Source organism: Dasypus novemcinctus, chromosome 12, assembly GCF_030445035.2.
Source record: "Dasypus novemcinctus isolate mDasNov1 chromosome 12, mDasNov1.1.hap2, whole genome shotgun sequence".
In the NCBI taxonomy this organism is placed as follows: Eukaryota; Metazoa; Chordata; class Mammalia; order Cingulata; family Dasypodidae; genus Dasypus; species Dasypus novemcinctus.
This window is the reverse complement of record NC_080684.1, coordinates 88,060,105-88,085,447: the sequence shown is the minus strand read 5'-3', so window position 1 is coordinate 88,085,447 and position 25,343 is coordinate 88,060,105. Positions and strand designations below refer to the sequence as shown.

Sequence of the window (25,343 nt, the reverse complement as noted above, 5' to 3'; positions counted from 1 at the left end):
TTTCCAAACCTTCTGGCTATTCTGCCCTGCACAAACTCAGATTGTCCACCTCTTTTCTTCGAGGCTCTGAAGCCCCGAACTTTGTAACTGAATGGAGGTGAGTTCATAGGAAAATCTGAGCATGTGGGGATGTGGTGTTAAGAATGTTTGGGAAAGCAGCATGGGAATATCAAGCCTATTTGAATTGCTCAGGTTGAAATATCCAAATTAAGAGGAACATTGACAGGCGAGAAAAAAGCTGTGCACAATGGTTTAATTCACCTGCATGAGTCAATCCTATTTGGTAAGTGGGTGGAACTAGAGGTGAGGAAGCAAGATGAAGACTAAGAGGGAAAAGCCAACGATAACAGAGAAAGGGTCAGTTCAAAGCTCACACGGACTGAAGTGTCTCTATTTGCATTCCTGCAAAATAATTCAACCAGCGAGCTGCCAGGCGCGTGCTTGCTGCGCCACGCTGCCTCTGGCTTCCTTCTGACGAGGTAGGGCAGGGCCCAACATTTCAGTATTTTTCAGTGGTAAATTCAAGCTCTGTGTTCCAGCTCTTAGACAGTGGCACTCCGATTCTACTGTCTTGTCCTTCTCTTGCACTTTTCCTGCTTTTCCCTGCTTTTGGTGAATCTTTCTCCTTTTTGCTTTTATTCGGCATGGCTGGTGCGGGCTACTGTCCCACCACTGCAGGTCACTCGCAGCAGTGTCCCTGCCCAGGCTGCCCCCGCCACCAGGGGACTGAGTTACCGCTCGCCCTTGCTTCCCCTTTCCCAGCACCCACAGGCTACTGTAGATGAGGCTGCTGCAGGGCAGTGGCTTTATCTGTTTTACAGATAAGAAAACTCAGGCTCAGAGTAGCCAAGTAACTTGCCCAAGGCCACACAGCTTCAAAGAAGCATGAACCCAGGTCTATTTAATGCCAGGGCCCAAGCTCCTGACCCCTCTCCTAGCTCCAGGACCCTCTGAGGACAATCACAGCAGGAGGGGGAGAGACAGGTACAAAAGAAACTGTTCAGATGGGGCTGTCTGAGGTGGGTGGGCCTTACCTACCGGGCAGGGGGAAGGCAGGTAAGTCTAGATTTCAGCCAAGGGAGTTGCTGAAGGGGTTGGCGCATGGGGAAACATGACCTGCTTCACTTCAAGCCTCTCTGGCTGTAGTTTGGACAACGTACAGAGGGTAAGAGAGGAAGCAGGGAGACCAGTTAGTAAGTGCTAAAGGATGAAGGAGCCGAGGGGGGCTTGCTGCTGGTGGGATGGTGATATTCGAGGCAGGGGTGGGTTCTGGCGACCTCCCTAACAACAGAACTTCGGGCAAGTCCCTGAGCCTGTTTCCTAATGAGTAAGATGGGGATAAGAAGCTCTGCTTCCTTGGGCTGGTGGGAGGATTCTCAATATCTGATTCTCAGGCTGAGCTTTGAAGAACCCAGAGCTCCCTGCACATCTGGTCTTAGGGAGTGGAGGCTCACACAGGCCCCAGCAGCCAGCTTTAAAACGAGTCCCCTGGGCAAGAGTCACACACAAGAGCCTCAAGCACAGGAAAAGGGGTCAGCGCTGCCTCTCGGAACGCAGCTCCCCAGGATCTCCTCAGAAAAGACCAACACTCACATTGGGGCTGCAGACCCCTGGGGTTGAGCCCGTGCAAGGGTCCATCTCCGAGCAGAGGACTCCGTCTCCTTCATATCCTGCTTTGCAGATGCAGCTGTGAAGAAGAACGCACGGAATCAGCCACGGAATAGAAGCACCGGGAGCCCCGGAGAGGGCCAGGCCGGTAGGAGGAAGCCAGTCCACGGCCGGGGTCTCAGCTGGCTGAAGGGGGGCCAGGGCCCAGGCCCACCTCTCGGCAGCCCGCTGAGCGTGGGCACGTGCCTTAACTTCTGGGGGGCTTTGCCTCCTCCTCTAAGAACCCTCCCACCCAAAGCTACCTGAAAAGTGAATGTGCAAATGCACCTGGAGCATTTGGAGGGCACTAGGCGCCCCTACGGCTCAGACAGGGCGGCGCATCGGCCCTTGTTGGACTAGACTGCCTCCTGATAGCCTCTTGCTTATCGCTAGTTTCTGCTCCTGGTTGAGCAGGGAGCAGCCCTCCCCTCTCAGAGCTCCCGACAGCCCTGAAAATACTTGAAAATGGTGCTCAGGTGAGATCCTCGCCCCTTTCCGTTCGTTGGTCCCTCAGGTGTTCTCTTTTCCCGACAGAACACCTCTCAAGGGCCTCTTTCCTGCCCCGCGTGATTTCCTGACCCATCACCCTCCCGGACCCGCTCCCGATGAAATGATCTGTCCTGACACTGTGATGAGGAGATGCAGGACCATTCATTCATTCCTCTGTTCAACGCATTTTTAATTGACAGCCCCCCTGGTAGGTGCTTGGGACCCCATGGGGATTCATTGTAATAGCAGGTAAATTCAGGTGCGTGTGTTTCGCAAAAATGAAAACCATACTTTTTCATTGACCCAGGCTCCTATAGGAACCAAATACTCTACCTGGTGCCCAAATGAAGAAACAGGGTGATCTGTCAGTTTGGAACTGTCGGCTCTATAGTATATACAGACCCACATCTCTAGTCCTTTGTGGGTGATTTAAGAGTTTTTCAGGGTTATTTGCAATTTGGTGTATATGGGAGTTTTGCTTTATGAACTGAGATAGACCCTACCTCCACAGGAAGATATATTTCCATCGTCCAAGTGTGGAAAAAAACCCAAAACAGACATAGTCTCTGGCCTCACGCAGCCTATATTCTAGTGGGGGAGAGAGGTCATAAACAAGTAAACCACCACGTAAATACAAATTAAGTGATATGAAAACTGGGTCCAAGAATTCCAGATATGCTCTGCATCACCCAGGATGTTGCGGGTGATTATTGCCTTTGAGCCAGATATTCCCAGGGAGGAACATTTTATCACACCCGCCCCCCGCCCCCCGTCCCCCGCCCCCCGCCCCCCGTCCCCCATCCCCCATCCCCCAAACCCACAGCTTATGTTAGACTGTATTAAGGAAACAATGGTGATCCACTGACCACAGACCCAATTTCCCTTAACAGGGAGCTGCTGTTAACACCCTTTGGAAGTAAAGGCATTTGGAAAGTTGGTCAAAAAACCTTCATTTCCTTTATGTAAGTAATAGTAATTAATATATCTGTGACTAAAATTTTATTATGTTCTAGTCCCAGTGTTGGATGCTTTTCTATCACTTATTCTAATCTCCACAACTGCCAGGCAAGGTAGGTAACATCATCTTTCTTGTCCTGATGACGAAAGCAAGGTTCAGAGAAGTTAAGTAACTTGCCCATGGTCACACAGCTGGCAAGTTTCAAAGCAGAAATTGCTGCACTTTGACCCCAGCTCCGTTGGAGGTTTTTCCCTGCAAGAGCCACACTGCCAGCTGGTGAGAATAGGCCTTAGTTTACCAAGAGGTTAGATAGAGGTTTGGCTGCAGGCTGTTAAAGGCCGTGGCCCTCACAGGCCTACCTTGCTGTCCCATTGCTGTGTTCACACGTGGCGTGAATATGGCAGAACTGCATGTAGGGCCCACAGGCTGAGGTCTGCTTGTCGCAGAATTTTCCGGCAGAGCCCTCTCTGCAAGTGCCGGAGAGGCAGGCCCCGTCGCTGTCTATCCTGTTGTCACACGTCCCGTGAACACACGGACATTCTGAAAGAGAAGGGACATTCAGGCCTTAGAGGGCAAGCTGGGCAGTGGGACCACTTCCCCGGGTCCCGTCCTCACTCCAGTGTGAGCAGAACTGGGGCCAAGGCAGGGGGAGTTTCTGGCTGCTATTTCTAGGAGGCGAAGGGTGAGGGTGGGCAGGGAGGGTGTAAAAGAGGCCAAGGAACCCAATTTTCAATTACTTTTTGGCTAGAGGGTTTAGCCTGGAAATGCATCCCCTTTTGCAAGGCATTCAGCAACAATGATTTCTGCACGCCTACCCCGATATGTAGCTCGTATCTTTGTTTTTCACTCTTTGTTCCAGCAAACCAGTGAGAACTAGAGGCCAGGACCTGGGCACTGACTTTGTGCTAGGGACTGAGTCAGTCTCCAAGATGAGCTACTTTATTAATATCACCACAACCCCAGGAGGTAGGTACTTTTAATACCCCCCCCTTTTCCAGATGAGGAAACTGAGGCCCAGAGAGGTGAAGCAGTTGGCTGCTAAGTTTCAAAGCAGGGAGTTAAGCCCAGGCTTTCGAAGTCCATTTCTATTAGTGACTGTATGTAATTACAGTAGAAGATTATGAAACCAGCATATCCACATCCCTGTGATTACTTTAACATTAGCTGAGTCCTTTGCTTTTGATGATAGGTATTCTATTTTTTTTTTTTCCGATAGGTTTTCTAACATGAGCCAGCTCATCAGACTCAGGCTCCTCTGCCTGGGGGAGTGAAAAGATGGACACAGAGGATCATCAGAAGGGTGTCAAAGATTTGAAATGCAACCAGGCAAGAAGAAATCTGAAATTTTGCCCCAGAAGGGACTGATGAGTGAGGAATTAGTGTGGGTGCTTGGAGCCAATGTCCAGGAAAGAGAAGAGAAAGACAAGTGAGGGGAGTGAGAAAAAATCACAGCTTGATTTAAAACAAAAAAGACTTTAAAAAAACTTCAGTAATTCAGGTCTTAGTTTGCCAGGAATATGACCCAAGAAAGAAAAGAAGGCTCCTGTGTGAGATGGTGGGCAAAAAATACCAACATTGTCATCCCCTTTTCTCCCCCCAGAAGCCTTATTTGGTAAAAAAAAAAGAACATGGGAATAAGATTCAGGATCTCTAACTATGGTTTTCTGCCCATCTATGAAGATCAAACACAGTAACAGACGGAAGGGCTGGGCATTTTGTAATGAATGTGTGGCGTCAGTAATTATTAAGAATGGCTTCTTTTATCAACTCCTTGCCAGGTTTACTCAGTGCCAAAAGTGTTAATTTATGGTCTAATTTAATCCATAGGTTAACAAGCTATGACATAGGTACAATATTATCTCCATTTTATAGATGGGGAAGTAGAAGCTCAGTGCGAGACCTTTTCTGAGGTCACACAGCCAATAAATAGCAGAGTGGGGATTTAACTCCAAGCTGGTCTGACTCCACACAGCAAGCACTTACCCATTCATTTCACTCTATTGTTAAGTTCTAATGTTAAATTACAAATATATATATCTGAACATATACACATATATTTAAATATACGCATGTCATTTTAAGGGACATGAATTTTTGATGAATATATAATGGCATTTGTCAGTGTCTATTGTTGTGGAACTTTCTACATGTTCTACAAGCATCCTGACATTTTATGCCATTGAACTTAGAATAACCGTGATGACAATAATAAAATAATGGTAGCTAATGTTTGTAGTGCATAGCATATGCTGGGCATTTTTCTAAGACAAGTGCTTCCCATGGATGACTGTGCCAGTGCTATGAGCTAGTTACTATTATAAATGATATTTTACAGATGAATAAAGGCATGCTTGGAGATGTATGAGGTTGAGCATCTTGCAAATAGAGATGCTGACAGAAGGGGAGGGCTTGAAAGGTAGGGAGCAAGTCTGCTCCTTGATACAGAACCTACTAGAACCTACTATTGCTTCAGGTACGTGGCGAAACCTTAAGAGAGGGTTTCTCAAAGTGTGGGTCTCAGGACCAGCAGTATCAGCGTTACCCGGGAACTTGATAGAAATGCAAATTCTCCAAGCCTACTAAATGAGGATCTCTGCTGGCCGGGACCCAAGGTTTGAGAACCACTCTTTATGAATTGCCCGGGATGATGGTGGAGGGGTCCTCAGACACCAGGCCCGTCCCATCCCGTCCACTGTCCCAGGGCCAGAGGGATCACGGCTTAGGAGACTAAAGAAGTGCCACTTACTTTGGTTACACCGGGGTCCGTATTTTTGGGGATCAGAGCAGAACTGACACTGCGAGCCCTTGAAGCCGTCCGCACAAATGCAGGTCCCCTTGCCGCTGAGGCCGTCCATGCACTGGGAGCAAAGGCAGGCCCGCGGGCCGTTAGGACAACACATACCCACAGCGCAGTCCCCGGATGCTTTGGTGTCACCGCCTAACTCCAGTCCACTTGAAATAGCCCTTTGGGCCTTCTTTAGGAAGGGGAGGCATGTTGGCGTCATAGAGGACACTGAACTTCCAGGGAAGTCACTAGGGGAGGCTCAAGGGGAGGTACAAGGGTGAAACGGGCACCTCAAACAGTGCTTACGGGATGGCCTTCAGAATAAGGGCAGGGCTTTCTCCCCGGATTCTCGCTCGCTCAGCTCTGTGACTTCAAACGGAAAGGTTAGACTTGGCAAGATTGGGCCGCAGTCACCCTGCTCTCCTGGCCTATATGGGGTTTCCCACTTGGGTTGCATCAGCTTTACTTTCCCCTCCAAGGAGCCATGCTTGAGAGGTGGAGTTCTTAAATGCTAGCTCTGTAATTTCCCCATATGAATCACAGCTACTTTCACCTCCACGCCAGGTGAGTTCATTTGGACCTTACATTTCACTATGTTTTGCAGATGGGTTAAAAAAAAAAAGCAAGCACTGGGCTGTGCTAGGTTCAGATATATTTAAAGTATCATGAAGTCTCAGTCCTGGAAGGAAGCTTAGAGATCAATGTGGCTCAACCCTGTGATCTCCCACGGGAGGAAAGTGAGGTCCCAGCGGCCTTGCTGAGTTGCCCAAGGTCATGTGGTTGACACTAGAAAAGCAGAAACTAGAAGCAGCATCCCTGGGCCCCTTCCCTTCTGTGTAACCCTCTCCCAGCCCCCACCAGGCCAAGACTCCTTCTACTGCAGAGACCTCTGTTTTTTAAGTATCTGCTCTGTTTCTTTTATTGACTAGGAATAATGGCCAGCATTGTGTAATTTTTTTGTTGTTTACATGTTTCAAGAGTCATTTTTCAACTTGACCTAAGGGAGGTCAACCTTCAGCAGTCATAAAAAAGCGTGCAGGGGGACTGTCCTTATCACCTCTCCGTTTCCTGAGCATGGATTCGAGAAGCCTCCGGGACACGGATTGCAGTCGGGACCGAAGAAGCCTTTGCAGCACTTTGGTACCTGGGAAACAAAACACGTGTTGCTCCTTTAGACCCGAAACAGAGGATTCCCCAGAAGAGGTGCATTCTAATTTCCGTTAGTATCCTAAACAGTCTTGGCCCCTTCTTAGACGTCGTCTTTCGCTTTTGCAGGTGGGGTTGATGGGGCTGGAGCTCAGCCACCTGCTCACTACAAATCTACTGAGCACCTACCATGGGTGCCAGCCTGGTGCTAACACAGTGCCAAAAAGGCAGACGAAGGCCCTGCGCATCTGGAGCCGAATTTCAGGGTAGGAAATGCTGTGAAAACAAAGCTCTATAATAAAGTCTGTAGATGGGAGCAGAGGCGGCGGAGGAGAGTTGGGATTGGGTGGTTGGGGAAGGCTTCACTGAGGAGGTGACATTTAAATGGAGATTTGAGGGGCGGTGGACTTGGCCCAGTGGTTAGGGCGTCCGTCTACCACATGGGAGGTCCGCGGTTCAAACCCCGGGCCTCCTTGACCCGTGTGGAGCTGGCCCATGCGCAGCGCTGATGCGCGCAAGAAGTGCCCTGCCACGCAGGGGTGTCCCTGTGCTAGGGAGCCCCACAAGCAAGGAGTGCGCCCCGTAAGGAGAGCTGCCCAGTGCGAAAGAAAGAGCAGCCAGCCCAGGAATGGTGTCGCACACACGGAGAGCTGACACAACAAGATGATGCAACAAAAAGAAACACAGATTCCCGTGCTGCTGACAACAGAAGTGGACAAAGAAGATGCAGCAAATAGACACAGAGAACAGACAACTGGGGTGGGGTGGGTGGGAGGGAAGGGGAGAGAAATAAATAAAAATAAATAAATCTTAAAAAAAAAATAAATGGAGACTTGAAAGAAGAGTTCATCCCAAGAAAATTGGAAAACACATTCCTGAGGGAGGGACTAGCCAGACCGTATACCTGAGGTAGCAATGCTGGTAGAGACACATCCAAGACAGGCAGAGGGTCGGCCTTTTGCAGCAGGGTTAAGGGTATGGGCTACAAAACCACAATGAGATACTGCTCCATTCACAAGAATGGCTATTATCACAAAACAGCGAGGAGCAAGTGCTGGGAAGGAAGCCGAAAAATCCGAACCCTCCCACATTGCTGGTGGGAATGTAAAATGGTGCAGCCACTGTGGAAAAGCTTGGAGGTTCCCCAGAAAGTTGAACATAGAATTACCATATGACCCGGCAATTCTCCTCCTAGGTATATACACCAAACGAAGTGAACACGGGGACTCGGACGGATTCTTGTACAGCAGCGTTCATAGCAGCATTATTCACAATATCCCAAAGGTGGAGAGCAAACCAAGTGTCCATCAACAGATGAATGAATAAATAAATGCGCTCTCTCCATGCAATGGGATATTAGCCGCAAAAGGAATGAATAAAGTTCTGATACATGTTACAGCGCGGATGGACCTGGGCGACATCATGTTGAGTGAAAAAAGACAGCCACAACGGGAGAAATATTGTATGATTCCACTTAAATACCAGAATAAGCAAATGCACAGAAACAGAAGGCAGAGGACAGGTTACCAGGGGTGGGGAGGTGGGGAGGAATGGGGAGTTACTGCCTAATGGGTGCAGAGTTTCTGCTTGGATGATGGAAAATTTTGGGTCATGGGTGGCGGTGATATGGTGATGGTAGCACAACATTGTGAACGTAATTAAGACCACTGAAATGTATCCTTGAAAGGGATTAAAATGGGAATTTTTTTGAGTTGTAAATATGTTACCACAATGAAAAGTTAAAGGAAAAAAAAAAAGAGTGTAGGCTCTCTGTTAAGAGGGCCAGGGGACCACGGAGGGTTGGATGCGGGGGACAGGGGGACAGGGTCCCTTCCCAGAGGCTGTGCCCTTCAGTTTCCTGCAGGAGGACACTGCAGAGGCCCCGCAGCCGGGCCGTGACCACCCAGTCTGGGCCTCCGTGGCCTGGTGGGGAGCCCTGGGCCCCCGCAGCCTCACCTTCACGGTGGCGTTACAGAATTTGGCACAGCCCCTCCTCAGGCTCTTTGTCTTGGTGGTGTAGATACATTTGTGTGTGGACAGAACCTGGAAGAAAGCCCAAGAGAAGCCTTTGCGGTTGGCACGTCAAGGTCCTCTGGGTGCCAGCCCCCTGCTCTCTACAACAGACTTCCCCTTTTACCACTCGGGTCACGAACGGGCACCAGATGCACCCCAGCAAGTCAAAGCTTGTCACCCAATGTCCCTTTGAGTGAGCTGCTGCCCCTCGTAGGCCTCTGTCTCCCGTGTGGAGAACACAGGTCAGGGTTTGCAGCACACATGGTGGAACTTTCTGCCCTTCCCTTGCTGCGGCAGAACTTGTATTTTCGAGTTTTGTAACTGGTCAGGGGCTGCTTTCCTGTCCAACCAGCTCTTCCAGTCTATTGCCAGCTCTAAGCAAACCCTACACAGAAATTTTGGAGCGGGCAAAGAGTCTTCCTATAATGCACAGAAAGATGCCAAATAAAACAGCAATTGTCTGAGTTTTCTGTTAGGAATGGGGGCATACTTACAGGCATCCTTCCATTCTCTAACCCCTGGTGCCCCCCATAAACATCTATAATTTCCCATGATCTAGAACTCCCATTTATTGAGAATTTATCTGGGCCATTTGCATTGCACGTCTGAGTCCACCAATTCTCAGAACAACTCCATGTAGGTATTTTTCATCCTCCTTTTATAGAGGAGGAAACTGAGCCCCAGGCAGTATGAACCATTTTTTGAAGGAACACTGGTAAGTGGTGGGTCCAGGGACTGGACCTCACTCCCTTGAGGCTCTTAGGCAGGCGAGGTAGTCTCTGTGGCCCTTAGCTACCTCAACTGTAAAACGGGACAATAATGCCAACCTCAAGTTCTGCCATAAGAATTTAGTTCCTGGCTCAAACTGTATGTTAAATAAATGTTTAGGTCAAGCTTACCCTTTATTTTTAGGCTCTTACTAAAGAGGAGAGCAGCAAGAACTTCACAGGTTCTAAAACAATAAAATCTTAGACATAGAAAGGACTTCTGAAGTCACAGAGGCCAGCCATTTCCATCTTGACATGTTCCCATGATAAGTTAAAATTGGCCTTCTTCTAAGCTTCTACTAATTGGTGTTACTTTTATCCTCTGCAGGCTCAAATATGTACATCTCCTCTTCTCCCTTGAAAGCTCTTTACATATCTGATGCCAGTGGTGCCTGCCCTTGTGCTGTGGGAGAGAGGGGCAAAATCTGAGTCCTGAGGAAGAAAGTGGTACCTCCTGGGGCTGTGAGTGCTTGAGGGCAGGACATCTATTTAAGAACCTCCCCAATCTAGCAAGGTCTGTGCAAACTTTGAACCTTACTTATAAACATGGAGATTTAACTAGCAAAAAGGGAGTGTGTGCTCCCTCCTACAGGGAAGTAAAACAAGACAAAGTGAATTTGGAGTGGTTAAATGTGGTTTAATCACTAAATGAATCAATCTAGTGTTTTCAAATCAATAAGGTGCCAAATTTGCTGCTCTCAGCATACATGAATTTCTTGGGAGGAAGGGATCCAGAGGAACAACCATAAAGCAGGAAGATGTATTTTCAGGTTTTTCACTTTAAATATGGTAGCATACACACACACACGCAAAACAAAAAGCACAGTGTGTCTAAGCTGCTCTATATGATGAGGCCAGAAATGTGAAATTTCCTTCTATTTTTATCCTAGAGACAGAAGGTCAGGTGCTCATGGGTCAGGAGGTAGAATTATCAGACTGGAAGGAACATCCCAGCCCTCTCCTTGGGTCTCAGGATAATTAACCCAGGGCTGGCAGTTGAGTTTATTTTATGAATCCCCAAAAGAGAAAGATTATGTTTGCAAACTAATCTATTCCTCTGGGTGTGACACCCTTTGATTGCACTAAATTTAGTTGAGGGGTAAAGATTGCTTTAGGGCATCTGATTGGACTATGGCAGTGAGGTGTGCCTCAGGCTGAGTCCCCACTGCCTTCCTGGGTCTGATATAAACGGACCCAATCAGACAAGAATAAAGGGAACTACCATGCTTGATTCTGCCATGTGAGAGAAAAGACTCCAGCTTTGCCCAGAGCTGAGCTGCAAGGACAGAAGCCCTAAGGGACAAGCGCTATGCCAGGAGAGAGAGGACTACAGGATCCCTTAAACACGAAGCCCCAAGAACAGGGACTTTTAATCAGGGGCCCACAGAATTCCGGGGGGCCATGAGCTTGACTTGAACAAAATCAACTTATTACCTCTAACTGAAATCTAGCATTTCCTTCCCTTATGAACGCATGCGGTAAATAAATTACGTAATATTCATTTCACCTGACTGGCAAAGGGGTCCATGGAACATAAAGGTTAAGAATCCCTGCCCAAGAGCCTGGGCCCACTGAGCAGCTCAAGAGGAGACGGTGAGGCTGGAGCGGAAGGCTGAGCCCTGGCAGGGATGGGCGGCCATCTTGCTTCACCACATGGCAACATGTCAGGATCAACAGTGGCTGACTTGTGTGAGAAAGCATCTCTGCTGATGCCTTGGACATTTCATGGCCTTGGAACATAAGCTTTTACCCCAAATCAATCCCCATTATAAAAGCTGACAGCTTTCTGGTACTTGGCATCAGCAGCCCTTTGGCAAACTGAAATACCACACGTGGCCCAAGGGAGCCCCCGAAGGGGTAAGAGTGGGGACACTCTTGGCACTTGCCATGTGTCTCATTTCTCTTTCTTTCCTCTCCTCCTACTTCCAAGGCTGGAGTCAGACTGCCTCGAGCCAAATCATGGCTCTGCTGCATATAGCTGTGTGCCTGGTGCAAGGCATTTTAGGTTGCCTTGCCTTAGCCCCAATAGTTTCCCAAGTGATTATGGTTATAGCAGTGCCTGTCTCATAGGGCTGCTCCATAAAACTCTGAGAAGTGTTTGGCACCAAGCAATTAGGGGGATGCCATTTCCTCTTTCCCCTCCCTCTCCATATTCCCTGAATGATAGCCTCACGAAGGGCTCATGGGGATGGCAATTCCATTAAGCGACAGAAATAGCCAAGCACCTGGGCCTATTTTATTTAAATGTTTTGCTTTATTAAATACTTCCCAATAGGATTACATAAAGAAGTCCTCCTCTTCCTCAGTGATGCAGTGCTTACTGAATGTTCTGGTTGGGAAACTCTTTCCTATGCCTAACTTATAGCAGACATTTCTATCATCAATTTTGACTGAGAGCAGTTTGCTTTATAATGTCCTTGGCATATGAATTCTAAATAGTTGTACAACTCTCTGCTTTTCTTTTTAGAGTAAAGCTTCTCAAGGCAAAAACAAAACTGCTATCTCATTCAGAACCAGCTATTATGTCTAATATATAATCGATCCTTTACAAGTGTGTACTGAATTCAATCAAACTTGAAAAGTATTTTATGGTTGTAGTGTCATTATTTGTAATATTTCTTGTATTTCTGTCCAGGGCAATGCTTGGGAAGAGCAAATTACATACATTGGGTTTTTTTGAAGTGGAAAAGTAAAAAGGGAACATTTATTGAGCGGCTACTTGATTTAGGTAGTGTACTTGGGTTTTTAATCTAAGCTAATCTTATTTTTATTATTATTATCATTATAGATGAAGAAAATTAGAGTAAAAAGGCTGAGCAACTTGCCTTGGGCCAATGAGCAAGGGTTCAAACACAGGTCTGTGTATTCTTTTTCTACCATCCCTCAAATAGTTGGCTAAGAGCTAATCTTATATGACCCAGATTTTAATATCTTTTAAAGAGGATGATAGAAAGGATGGGAAACCACATGAGCTGGATCACTTGGATGATTTATGGTGTTACGAAGCTGTCGCACTCACTGTGGGCTCAGAGTTAGCAGGACAGATGCTCCAATGTACCCGGGAACAGCTCAAACAAGTGCCCTGGAAGGAAAGGCATCAGATCAGTACAGCTGTCTCTGTAGGAGGGAGTGGGTGACCCCTGGCAACCTCCCTGTGAAGGGGGCTTCCATAGTCCCACTTCTGGCCTCTTTCCCCAGGCCCCGCTGACGTCTTTCCAGAGAGAAGGAGTGAAGTGGTGATGAGGGGCTTGGGAGCAGGATCTGTGTCTGCTCAGAGCACCCCCTTCTCCCTCTTTCAGATGCAGCCTGCCCACAGGACACAGAGCTTCTGATAGACTCTCTACTGTGCAGAGAGGTCTAAGGCCCTGAAAGGGACACTGCAGTTGTCCAACTGTGCCAGGGACGAAGTATTAGCCTTGGCCACAGACTTCAAGTCATGCTCTCCATTTAGCAGTAATAAAGCTGAACATTTTATCCTCTGTCTTTCAGTCTCTTGCTTCTTCCTCAACTGGTTCTGAATTCGGAGGGAAAGAAATGCATGTGAGTCTCCAAATCTCTCCAGATCCACCTCTGACCTTCTCTCTCTTGCTCCATGCCCAGCTGGCAAACCGCAAGGGATGGTCTGCCTCTTGGGCTCCCTTGTCAGCTTCAACTGGTTTCGGCCAATGTGAGGGATCAGCAGGGTATTAGTGGTGGGAGGAGAGCAAGGTCAAGGTATTTCTTCCCTGCTCCCTGCAATGTCCCAACAGCTTGTGATGGCTGTCACCTCTTCTACCCCCTTCTACTCTGCTGGGTTCAGGCAATTCCATCCTTCTTCCTTGCTAACCTTCCTTCCTCCCCCTACCTCCTTCAGCCCTGGATCTTTGGTCTGGGAGTGGTAATCATTTCCTGCCATTGCTTCTTCCTGGGTGCCTTCTTCCAAACCCCCATAACATGTTTCCTTAGACCTGCCTACAGGTCTGCAATAGCATCTTCATTACAGTCACTTCATTTGAACCATCTGGAGTACATTCTGTTTCCTGCAGAGATCCTGTGATGGTTAGGCTATTGTGTCAACTCGGCCAGGTAATTGTGCCCAGTTGTTTGGTGAAGCAAGCACTGAGCTAACTGTAATACAAGGGCATTTATGGACTTTAATCACCATTGACTTTACTGCAGTGGTAAATCACAGATAGCTGGTTATAATTCCATCAATCAGAGAGATTGCCATGAGATTGCAATGAGTGATGCTTAACCCAATCAGCTGAATCCCTTAAAAGGGGAAGGATTCCAGCACTGAGAGAGAATTTACCAGCTTGTCTTTGGACAGCCAGCATCTCCCAGAACTCATCAAGAACCTTCACTGAACTTTCATTGCAGCCCCTGGTTGCCACCTGCCTGTGGAACCCAGATTTGTACATCCCCACGGCTGCATGACAGACTCTTATAGAATCACATACTATTGACAGACATGTCTTCTGATTCTGTTTCTCTAGAGAACCCTGACTAATACAGATCCCAACTAGTACAGAGAGTTATTTATGCAACCTCTATAGTCTGAACACGCATACCAAAAGGCAGCTACAGTTTCAGCCTGGTGACAACTGAGGACTTCTAAAGGGTACCAGCTGTTCCTATCCCCTGTCTGCCCTGAACATTCTCCAGATAATAAATTCAGATTTAACTAGACTCAATCAAAACATCCTAGACCAAGCAGAATAGATTTGACTTAAAACAACAACAACAAAAAACTAAAGAAATTAGCAAATGAAGACTCAATTTTAAAGAAACTATTGGGAAATCTTTTTCCATATTGAACCAAAATTTTTGAGTTGCAGCTCAAAGCCACATCTTAATTCCATCCTTCAGGGAGATGGAGAACAAGCATTTGAGCAACCTGAAATAAACAACCCTGCAGAAAGGCAGGCAGTTAGAGCTGTCCTTGTCCCTTCACATCTTTCCTTCCCTCATACTGAACGACAGCTGCTTGGGATGGGGAAGGTCTGAAGGACACGTCTAATTACTGACTCCAGGTCTCTTCCTCTTTTCTGCAGAGGCCCTGGTTTCCCAATGGCTTCATATTTGGGGTAGGAGATTTGGCTACTTTCATCTGACCTGATCTGATCCTCACCCCAGCCTCAGTCTGGTGATGCATATGTCACTACTGGTTTCCAAAAAATGAATCACACGTAAATTACAGCCAGGGACTGTCTGGAAGAGACTGTTTCTGCTGCTCTTAAAAGGGTGCTCAGAATTGAATCAAATATCTCGGGTGGTATCTGACAGGCAGGGAGGACTAGCGTCATTCACAGTCAGCTAAAATATAGCAGACTTATGACATTAATTAGGAATTCAAGAATCAAAGAAGTCAGCCACAATCGTGTGCCTGGTGCTTAACCAGCTATTAGAGCCCACATAACAAGAGGATGGATCTATAAAATAAAAATCTATAAAATGGGGCCAGTATTCCTTTGTTCAACCCTCATGTTCCAAGGATATTGCGAGAACAATTAAGGTCTTATTGAAGTGCCCTGAAAAGAGACTCAGACCAATTCTTGCTACAACTTTGGAGTTGTGGTTTCCATGGGAACTGAAAGATCATGTGTCCAACAATGATGAAATTTGGGGTGCTCTGATTAAAACGGGCAGAGCCAGAAAAGTTGCTTTGGAAACAGGAAAGGCCATTAATAGGCACCCAAGCTCATAGGAAAACACAAGATTTGGTATTTGAAAAGAACTACAGAAGGGTGACTGATTGACTAGCTAGAGCATCTGCCTGAGAAGAAACTTTTAAGTCCCTTGTAGAGAGAGTAAAGCTATGGGCATGGAGCAGGGTGGTCCCAAGTGACAGGGGTGGGGGCAGAAAGAGATAGAGCCCATGAAGGAAGAAACTCTCCACCTAGTCCTGGAGCTTGGGCAGCATCTATCACTGTGGAAATTTCCCAAGGAAACTTGGTTCACAGTTTTATGAGAAATGACCTCAGGCTCACTTGCCTCTTCATGAAGACAGAAATCCCTGAGGGGTGTGACTAAATTGTTGCCGGCCTCCTCAGAATGAATCGAGGGCAGTGAACTATTTTCTGCTCTGAGGGGCTTAGTTGCCCTTTATTTCCTTGTTTCCTTACCAGTTTAATTTCCATCTTGGTGGCGTCACATCGGTGAGGCAGGATTGGGACAATGGAGGGAGGAATGAGAACTCCAGCCAGGGTGTAGATCCGGCCGTTTTTGGCATTGACATCCACTTCCTTCATTGCCACATTATTTGCCAGAATCTGTCCCTGGAAAGAAGCAACAACATCTTTCATTCTGTCCTGCAGAAGTGCCAGCCAACTCGTGGCAGATCTGGTTAGATCTCTCATTAAAGAGGCCTTCATTTAATTTTTCATCACTGGCAGGTTGCTATTCGAAGGGTTTGGCTAACAGGGAAATATGAATCTTTTACATGGACTTTTTGTTTTTTTGAAAGATTTATATTTATTTATTTCTCTCTTACATGGACTCTTGACTGACACCAGGCTAGGATGTCCTTGCAAAAACGGTCCTTGCAGGCACTGGGCTGGGGGAACAGGTATAATTTTTCCGGGTCTGCAATATATTTGCTCTGTGACCTTGGGTCACAGATGAAAATTGTTTCATCTCTTTGAGGTGAAATGGGGATTCAATCATTCGAATATATTTATTGACCTTGAGTTATGCATTGCTTTAGTGTTGGGGATGCAACAGTGAACAAACACAGGCAAGTTCCTGCTTTCATCGTATTGGAGAGAGCAGAAAATGAACAAATTAGAAAGTAGTTCAGATCCCAACTTTCTCCCTAAATCTGCAGTATTAATGGCAACTCCATCCTGCAAAAGCTCAAGAGTTGTCCCTGGCTTCTTCTGTCTTCATACCACATATAAGCTACCAGCAAATTCTGTTGCATCTACCTTCAAAATATGTTCAGAATCCAACCAGGCCTTGCTACTTCCATGCTGCCATCCTGCTCTGAGTCATCCTCCTCCTCCTCTGGATCATTGCAATAGCCTAAAGTCTCCCTGAGACTGTCCTTTGCCATCCTCCCCTTTCCATCTTTTCTCCACACAGTAGCCAGAGCAACACTATGAAAATGTACATCTGATGATGTCACTCCACTGCTCAGAATCTTGCAGTTGTTTCTCATCTCTCTCGAAGAGCCTCTGTCCTTACCATGGCTTCCTAGCCCACATAGGACCCATCCCAATCTCTCCTCCTCTGCCTCGCAGCCTTGACCTCCTCTCCTGCTCTCGCTTTTGCTCATTCTGCTTCAGCCCAGACATTGCTACTCCTCGAACAGGCGTGCTCCATGCTCTGTGCCTTTGCGCTTGCTGCTCCTCTCTTTGGAGTGCTTGTTCCCTCATTGCCTTCAGGTCTTTGCCCAAAGGTTTTCTTCCCCATGAGGTTTCCTTGGGCACCTTATCTAAAATTTCCACCCACCCTTACGCTGATGCTTTCTATTCCTCTTCTTTGCTTTACTGTTTTTTCTCCTCAGCACTCTCTCACATAAGATGGGTTCTAATTATATAATTTGTTTATCATCTATTCACCTATTTACTACAACGAAAGCTTCATGGACACAGGGACTTAGTCTGTTTGTTCATTGGACTACTTCCAGCACCTAGGTATTTGTTGAACAGAAGAGTGACCATAATCATCATTGTTAAAAATGAATCAAACAGAGATTTAATCCACTGGCAGACTTTTGCTGATATTACAGATCCCAGGGTTTCCTTGCTGGATAACTCTGCCTTCTCTAAGTTTCTGAAATGAGTCATGTTCCCTCCCACCTCAGGGCCTTTGCACATGCTTTCTCTTCTGCCTGGAACTCTCTTTTACCCATTTCTGTCCAAGTTCATTCTATTTATCCTTCAAAACTTGGCCAAAGCATCACCTTCTCACAGAGCACTTCTTGACTCCCAGACTTGCTCAGACTCCTCCTGCTACATGTCCTCACAGCCCCCTGAATTTCCTCTTGGTGGTTATTATTATAAAGGTAATTAAATAATTAACTGATTATCCAAATTGTTGTTTAAAGTCTGTTTTCTACGCTGGGGTGTAAGCCTCTCTTTTTCTCTGCCTCATCCCTGGCATCTATTTCAGAATCTCATGCATGATAGTTGCTCAGCAAATATTTGCTGAAAGTATTAACAAATAAATGAAATAACCATAAATATTTTAAGACTGTGAGTTAGAGTAGAGGTAGGACATCTTGATGAAAGTTATAATCAGAGCGAAAATGCTTGGGACTAGTGGTGCCAGCAGTAGATTGTTCACTTACATTCTTGGTTATGTTAAAGTATATCATCTGGTTGGCCATGCTCCTTACTTGAAGGGTTGAAATGAGAGTGGCCACTTGAAGCTGAAACGATAAGAGAACACTAGACATACATTAGAGCAAAACACAGAAACCTGATTTCTTAAAGTTCTCACTGGAAAAAAATAGCCTTAATGATCATGAACTAAATAATGAGAACTTGGATGTCATGAATTTTTGTGGCTTGGAAGATTTGGTTTATAAGAGACTCAGTATTCATGTCCAAGGGTTCGCTCAAGCTCTAAAGAACAATAGGCATGCATCTTCTAGCACCAAAATATTGGAATTTAAGACTTGGTCAGATATATTGAAAGGAGGGGGTGGGGAATGGGGACCAGAAAAATGGGGCCAACCTTGATAGATGGGACAATGTGGTATCTGATGAGTTCCAGAAGCTTCCGGGATCCCTGCAAAGGAACCAAAATACTTATTCAGTCAAGAAGAAAGCGTAATACTCCCCCCTTTGTGAGAATCTCCTCCAATGACTTTGGACACTTAGTCAAGAAAATTAGCCTATATTCTCTTTCTTAGAAGATTTAGGGTGAGAAGATCCCATCCAAAAAATAGCTAACATTTACTGTTCTGAAAACATTACATATGCATCTCATTTAGTCCTCCCATCGGTCCTGTGAGGTAAGGACTATTACTGCTCTATTTCATTTATGACAATGTGATAGCTGAGCTCCAGGAGATGGTAGATTCTGTAAAGGAAGGCAAGGAAATCAATAGAAAATGGTACTATCTTGCTTTGCATTGTGGGAAGACCCCAGTATCATCAGCAGATATGTCCAAGGCCACAAAGTTGACTTAGGATTCAGGCCTAAGGATTAGTCCAAGCTCTCAGCCACTGTGCTCCATCGGTCCTCTGAATGGCAAAGGCTACATTCTAGATTTTCTAAGGAAGCCTTCATGACTCAGTCCCACTCTCCGCACAAATATCGGTCTATGTGTTGGACCACAGATGGAGACAAACAAATATGTGGTCTAGGACACTTTCCCCCTTCTGAGCTTCTCTGATACTGTGGTCACTCCTCCTCCAAAGCCCTTTCCGTGGGTTTCACCTGCTTCAGAAAACTGGAGCAGCAGTGGAGAATAAAGAGGGTTCTGGACCACATGGAAAGGACTCTAAACAGCATATGCACTCCCTGCAGGGCTGACCCCGGAGGAAGCCTCAGAGTTGAGGAGGAGGTACCAGTTTGGTGGGGACTACTCTCTTCCCCAGAACATTTCTGAATAGCTTTTTTGGGGGCAGTGGCAGTAGCAGTCTGCTGGAGTGTGACCGCTATCAGTCTGAGTCTGAACTGGGAGTTACAAGCATCAGAGCCCTCAAATTCTTTTACTTAAGTGGCACAGCCACAGTCACTCTGGTTTGCAAATGTGAAGGGTCTTAAATCAAGATCATAATAACTGCCAAGGGCCTGACCATTCTAGGACATGTGACAATAGCGTGACATCCCAGGCTGAAAAAAAGCCCTGCTGAACTGAGTTCCATATACCTAGTCAGCCTCCTCTCTCCATTTGACCTTGGTTCATGACCTATGTCAGGAGAGTTACCTGTAAGTAGGATGACCACATGCTCTGGTTTGTCTAGTACAACCCTAGTTTATGTCTCTTGTTCCGGAAGCTCTATTCACTCTCAGAAATGACTGGTTTGGGTGCTGACCTACATGGCCATCGTATCTAAAGGCCAGTAGTGTTATGTGCAGGGCAGGCTTGCCAACAAGGGTGTTGACCACCAGTTAGCCAGCCCTGGAAGTGATGCTTTCTGCAGGCCTGGGTATGTTAGTGTGTGACCTTGAGCAAGTCCCTCAGCCTCTGGTGCTCAACGTGCCCTTACAGCTGCTCCATGGTACTCTGGATTGGGGCTGTGCTGTTACAAACTCTGAATGTTCAGTGGTAGAAGGGGCGGGATAAGATGGGGACCACTGGGACTTGTCAGATCAAACTGGGCTGCAAACTCCCAGAAGGCAGGGCCAGGCCTTTCCTCAGACAGCAAAGTAAGCAGCAGACAGTAAGCTCTTCATAAGCATTTGCAGGAATAAATGGAAAGGGGCATGAGTGTGAGTTCTGGGAAGAACACTGAGCTAGACCTCAGGAATCTGAGTTGTAATCCCTGCTCTGCTTCCGTGAGACCTTGACCATGTCACTTAATCCTTCTGAATCTCAGTATCATCTGCAAAATTAAGGGCCTGGTATGGATACTTTCAGCTCTTTGATTTTAAAGGAAGGAATTTATCAAATGGAGAATCCAATTCTAAATTCTCAAGAATTAATCGGTGTTGGACCTTTTTTCTACCAGAAACAGAAGACTGAAAGGGGCAAAGGAATCAGTCAGCATCCCTCTCATTACCAGGCATGCTTGCCGCCTTGTCTAGCCAGGGGCCATCAGGACTATCATTAGGTTAGAATTCCCTCCGGTATGGTTCAGATTGACAGGATAAGCTTCTAGTGTTGTTGTTGAAACCTTTTGGTGTAGTGAAATGCACCCACATTCTTTCCTTTATGGGGACACTCACTTCCTCCTTGCCATTTTCGGGAAAAAAAAAACAAGGTCTTTGGTGCCAGAGGCAGAGGAAGAAAGTTTTTCCACCAAATCGTTAGTATGACCTTGAACTCTCTAAATTTCATTCCCTTCACCTTATTTTACTTGCAATGTATTTATGAATTGGCAAGGGCAAAGTCTCTTGCCACCTCTGCTTTTATTTCTATCAAGTTCAGTGATGAAGCCCTAAACTAGGGCTGGTCATCAGAAGCCAATATCTCTGCAATGATGGGATAGTTTAGGGACTGAAGTTTTGATCTAGGGAAAAGTAGAAAGAAACACTGGAAGGGAAATATGGCGCTCCAATATCAGGATTAGAAACCATTGCTGTAATGAAAACAGTTAATTTTCCATTTCATTGGCAGAGCCAATGCATACTTTACAATCTCCAGCTGAGGCTCTTCTCTGAGGACAAAGCTAACGGATTCTATTTTGACAAATGGAGAGAGAAGGAGCTTCCCATACATAGGGTGAGAAATTTTAACTCACATGGGCTCTGGACGTGAGAAAGAGGAAAAAATGATTGTTCTACTCTCACCTAAATGGTGAAACTGACTCAGATCAAAGAGGCCTGGAATTTTACATTATTTGCAGGCAGGAAGATACTGCCTTTGGGAGAAAGATGATTGTAAACCAGGAGCTGGGGTGGGCTGGTAAACTAGTTCTCTGAAGAAAACACAGAAGAGCCCTGATTTGTAGTGTTGGTCAATTTCCACGGTATAAATAAATACTCCCAGTAAGGTTTATTTCATGCTAATGATGCGGCCTTATACCAGGGCTGAGAGGAGATGCGTGTGAAATGTCCTTGAGAGCCAGTGTGAGCCGGCTCCAGCCTACATTGGAAGGAGGATATAAAAGAAGAGTTTTCTGAATACGAGTGCTCTAGTTAAAAGGTTTTATTTTAGTTTAAGTGCCCCTGATTAGCTACCCAAGAAATCCTTTATTATCATTTTTTAAAGTATCTGTATCAAATTAAAGGCTATGTACTCAAGGAGGTCAGTTGTAATCTCAGGATTTAAAAAATTTCTCTGGGAATCAATATTACTTTTTAAAGCTCACTTAATGTAAACTATAGTCCATGTGGTGCAGCAATGCTCCAGAATGTATTCACCAAATGCAATGAATGCACCACAATGATGACGGAGGTTGTTGATGTGGGAGGAGTTGGGGTGGGGTGGGGTATGGGGTATGTGGGAACCTCTTTTTTTTTAACGTAACATTTTTTGTGATCTATGTGTTTTTTAAAAAAAGAAGATAATTTAATTTTTAAAAAAACCCCAAAAAACCAAAACAAACAAACAAAAACAAAATTAATATGTGTGTGACTTCCAAAGAAGTATAACAGTGTTTCTGCAATAGTTAGTTTTCAGAAAACTTGAGTGTGAATCATGTTTAAAAAATAACATCCTACTTTAAAAACACTGGGAGATCTGGCTTTTTAAATGGAAATCTATAGGAAATCCTTAAATATATGAAGATCCATTCTCAATGTAAGAAATTATCTTCTGTTATATCTCCTTGATAATTTTTTCAGATCCAAGGTGTTTTGCAAGATATTCTTGTAGATAGTTGAAAGTATTATAGAAGGGTATGTATGCATGTAAAACCCTAAAACAAACAGGCAACAACAATTTCATGGTTCCAAAACAGTGCAGCCTGAGTTAGAAAGTTGGTGTTTTGTCAAAATTGTCTATTTCTGGGCCTCATTCCAGTCCACTATATCAGAATGCTTGAGAGGCACTGGAATCTTTTTAACAAGCACACTAACATTTGAGAATTGCTACTCTATGAAATTTGGACCCTTCATTCTGTATAATCAACCCTGATCTGCAGGAGGCCATAGTTTGTCTTGCTTCACCGGCAAGATGGCGGCATGATTTCAGGGCCCTGGAAGAAAGCTCTGGTTCTTCATATAATTCCACCTTTAGGCTTTTTAATGAACAAAATAATTCACTATCCTCCTCCTCAGTTTAAGGAAATACTTTAAATGGTTTCACCATTTACAATCTGGTGTGAAGGAGTCAAAATCTCCTTCCTAAAGGGGACTGAAAGAGAAGTGGAAACCCAGAGAATATTGGGAGAGAAGAGAGTTATCATGAAGGGAGAGGAAGGCAAGAGAAAGGAAAGATTGTAATATCTCAATAACATTTATTCTTTTTAAAATTTAACCCATGCTTGCTGCCAGATAGTTTAGTTTAGGCTTCAGTCTCTAACTGGTTTTAGATTCATGGGAAACTTAAAATAATGATTTTGCTATTCAGAAATCTAGAGCAGTTAGGACAAATCAAACCAATCATTTAGACCTGGGGTTGCAAATAGATTTAATTTCCTGTGCCAGGTATGATTGATTGGTTGCAGCTGCTTGGAGACCTATTCAGAAAGAGAATTGAAGTCATGTCCCAGCTTGGTTCCTAAGTACTGAGATTGAATAGTGATGTCTGCCTTGATTATGGGAGGGGAGATAGTTATACATGGGCTACTTATTTGTCATTCTTAGTTTAGAAGAAGGCTGACTGGACACTTGACTAAAGGCAGTGATGCTGACATGATGAAATCAGAGTAAGTATGACACAATACCTCTGGAGAAAGGAGATAATCGAGGGTGCCATTCTTCATGTTATCCAGTGCTTCATTACTTGGGACAAAAATGGTATATGGTCCACCAACCCCATCCTCATCTAAGGCACGTCCCACGTTGGTTTCCTGCATTTGGGAAATGAATTTTTTATCTGCAACTGACTTGAGACAAATATTTGAAGTAATTTCCTAGCAATAATTTTTAACTGACATCTCTGCTAATTTCACAAAGACTTGGTATGAAAGCTTTTTCAGAAATTCATGAAAAGTACATACCTTTAATAAGGATCTAAACTTGCTGTATCTTGGTTGTAGCATTGTCATTATGGTTTTCTAAAAAGAGACATTTTGCTTAGAAATTAGTTATAAGATGATTTAGGAAATAGAAACACAAACATTAAACAACTGATGACTGTATGTATAAGTGAGGAAATATATCAAAGGACCTGGTGAACTGCAGTGCAGTATACAAATGTTTGCTGTTACCATTATTTTAAAAGTAGCCCAGAACTCCGTGCTCTAAAGTAATCTTTATCCCTCTTCACATAGATCAGAGGGGATCAGATTTAATGCAGTGAGGACGGCCCACCTCCATAAAGCATGAGGGATAAATTTTCATGACAACTGGGCTGAGTTGGCAGATGTGTCCATAAAAGAGGTCAAAAAGCCAGAATTTCCCTACATCTACTATATGCCTTTCTCTCGGCAGAGGAGCCCAGAATTATACTGAAAACAGGTTGAAATTATCCCATCTTCGCTATGGTTGGGGTTCTAGTACAAATAAAGGAAAAACACATAATGCTGTGCTTTAGTTTCCTGGCTGCTAAAACAAACACCACACAATGGGAATTTATTGTCTCACTATTTCAGAGGCTAGAAGGCTTGCTTTGTCTGGGATTGAAACCAAGTATTGAGAATTAACAAATAACTCTAGTTGCTGAATTATTATATAGATGTTTTCTTTTAGTATAATGTAGAATGACTCACTGAACTGCTCATTAAGCTGTAATCATAGCCTTGATGTATGTTAACTTTAAAAGTAGCTAGAGACAAATATATGAAACTTATTTCTTTGATGCTAATACTGTGTTTTATAACAGCATGATCTTTACCTTGTAACTAGACAGTCATGGATTAACTTGTAACTGGCTCCTCCTGTATCCCTTATCACACCATACATGCCCCAGCTGGATTTTATCAATTCTTAACTGCCCTTAATGGTCCACTTTGTATAGCTTAATTCCTACTTGTTATTTAATGTTAATTAAGTGAATACATTATTTACAATAGTTAATTAAGGGATTAAGTGGTTTACAACTGTTTAGCTTAGCCTCCCACTCATCTTCTGTGGCCTGAACTATTTACAACTTTATGTTTACAACTTTACTATTACCCTAGCTGAACTTTATCAGTTCCCAGTGAATGTTAACTAATCAATTTACAACCCAGTTTGTAACCTACAACCTGATGTTTACCCCAGCCAGCTTTTATCAGTCCACAAAAGTAGCCTCTGGGCCCATGCTTATACTCTTGCAGTTATACAAATCAATCAATATCTCCTACCATCCCAAGGTCACTATCTCCATCTGCTTTTGTTGGAATTCATAAAAACCCAAAGTTCTCCCATTTGGGGAGAAAAGACCTGAGATATTTCTTCTATTCTCCTGCTTCGTGCACCTGCAACAAAAACTCTTTCAAATCCTGGTGTCTCAGGATTGGTCTTTAAGCACAATGGGCAGCTTACCCAGGTGTTTGGCAACAGGATCAGTGTCTTTTGACTGACCAGCGATCTTTGGGGTTCCTTGTTTTTTTCACTGCATGGTAATGTATATGGGGGCCTCTTTTCTCTTCCAGCTTCCATAGAATTCCAGTTTCTTTTTTATTTTTAATTTAATTTAATTTTTTAAATTCATTTTTTAAAGTATTACATTCAAAAAATATGAGGTCCCCATGTATCCCCCACCCCTCTCACCCCACTACTCCCCCTATAGTAACATTTTCCTCCATCATCATGACACATTCATTGCATTTGGTGAATACATCTCTGAGCATCGCTGCACCTCATGGTCAATGGTCCACACCATAGCCCACACTCTCCCACGTTCCATCCA

At 44.9% G+C, this 25,343-nt stretch overlaps 1 protein-coding gene and 1 long non-coding RNA gene across 3 annotated transcripts in view; one reads left to right on the top strand and one right to left on the bottom strand.

The window, feature by feature from the left end:
- The window catches only part of STAB2 (stabilin 2), a 171,593-nt gene that overhangs the window by 95,462 nt on the left and 50,788 nt on the right, over positions 1-25,343 (bottom strand). For both annotated transcript variants that reach the window (XM_058308640.2, XM_058308641.2), the window contains exons 14-24: positions 23,509-23,565; positions 23,233-23,358; positions 18,467-18,520; positions 18,078-18,158; positions 15,910-16,062; positions 12,825-12,887; positions 8,982-9,068; positions 6,937-7,023; positions 5,841-5,952; positions 3,454-3,634; positions 1,594-1,687 (exon numbers count right to left, since the gene is read on the bottom strand). In XM_058308640.2, coding sequence (XP_058164623.1) covers positions 1,594-1,687; positions 3,454-3,634; positions 5,841-5,952; positions 6,937-7,023; positions 8,982-9,068; positions 12,825-12,887; positions 15,910-16,062; positions 18,078-18,158; positions 18,467-18,520; positions 23,233-23,358; positions 23,509-23,565 — 1,095 coding nt within the window. The remainder of the gene's footprint in view (positions 1-1,593; positions 1,688-3,453; positions 3,635-5,840; positions 5,953-6,936; positions 7,024-8,981; positions 9,069-12,824; positions 12,888-15,909; positions 16,063-18,077; positions 18,159-18,466; positions 18,521-23,232; positions 23,359-23,508; positions 23,566-25,343) is intronic.
- On the top strand, positions 1,440-5,454 carry LOC131280644 (uncharacterized). Its single transcript, XR_009188329.2, has 4 exons — positions 1,440-2,344; positions 3,027-3,098; positions 3,954-4,060; positions 4,311-5,454. It is a non-coding gene; the product is annotated as an uncharacterized lncRNA (long non-coding RNA).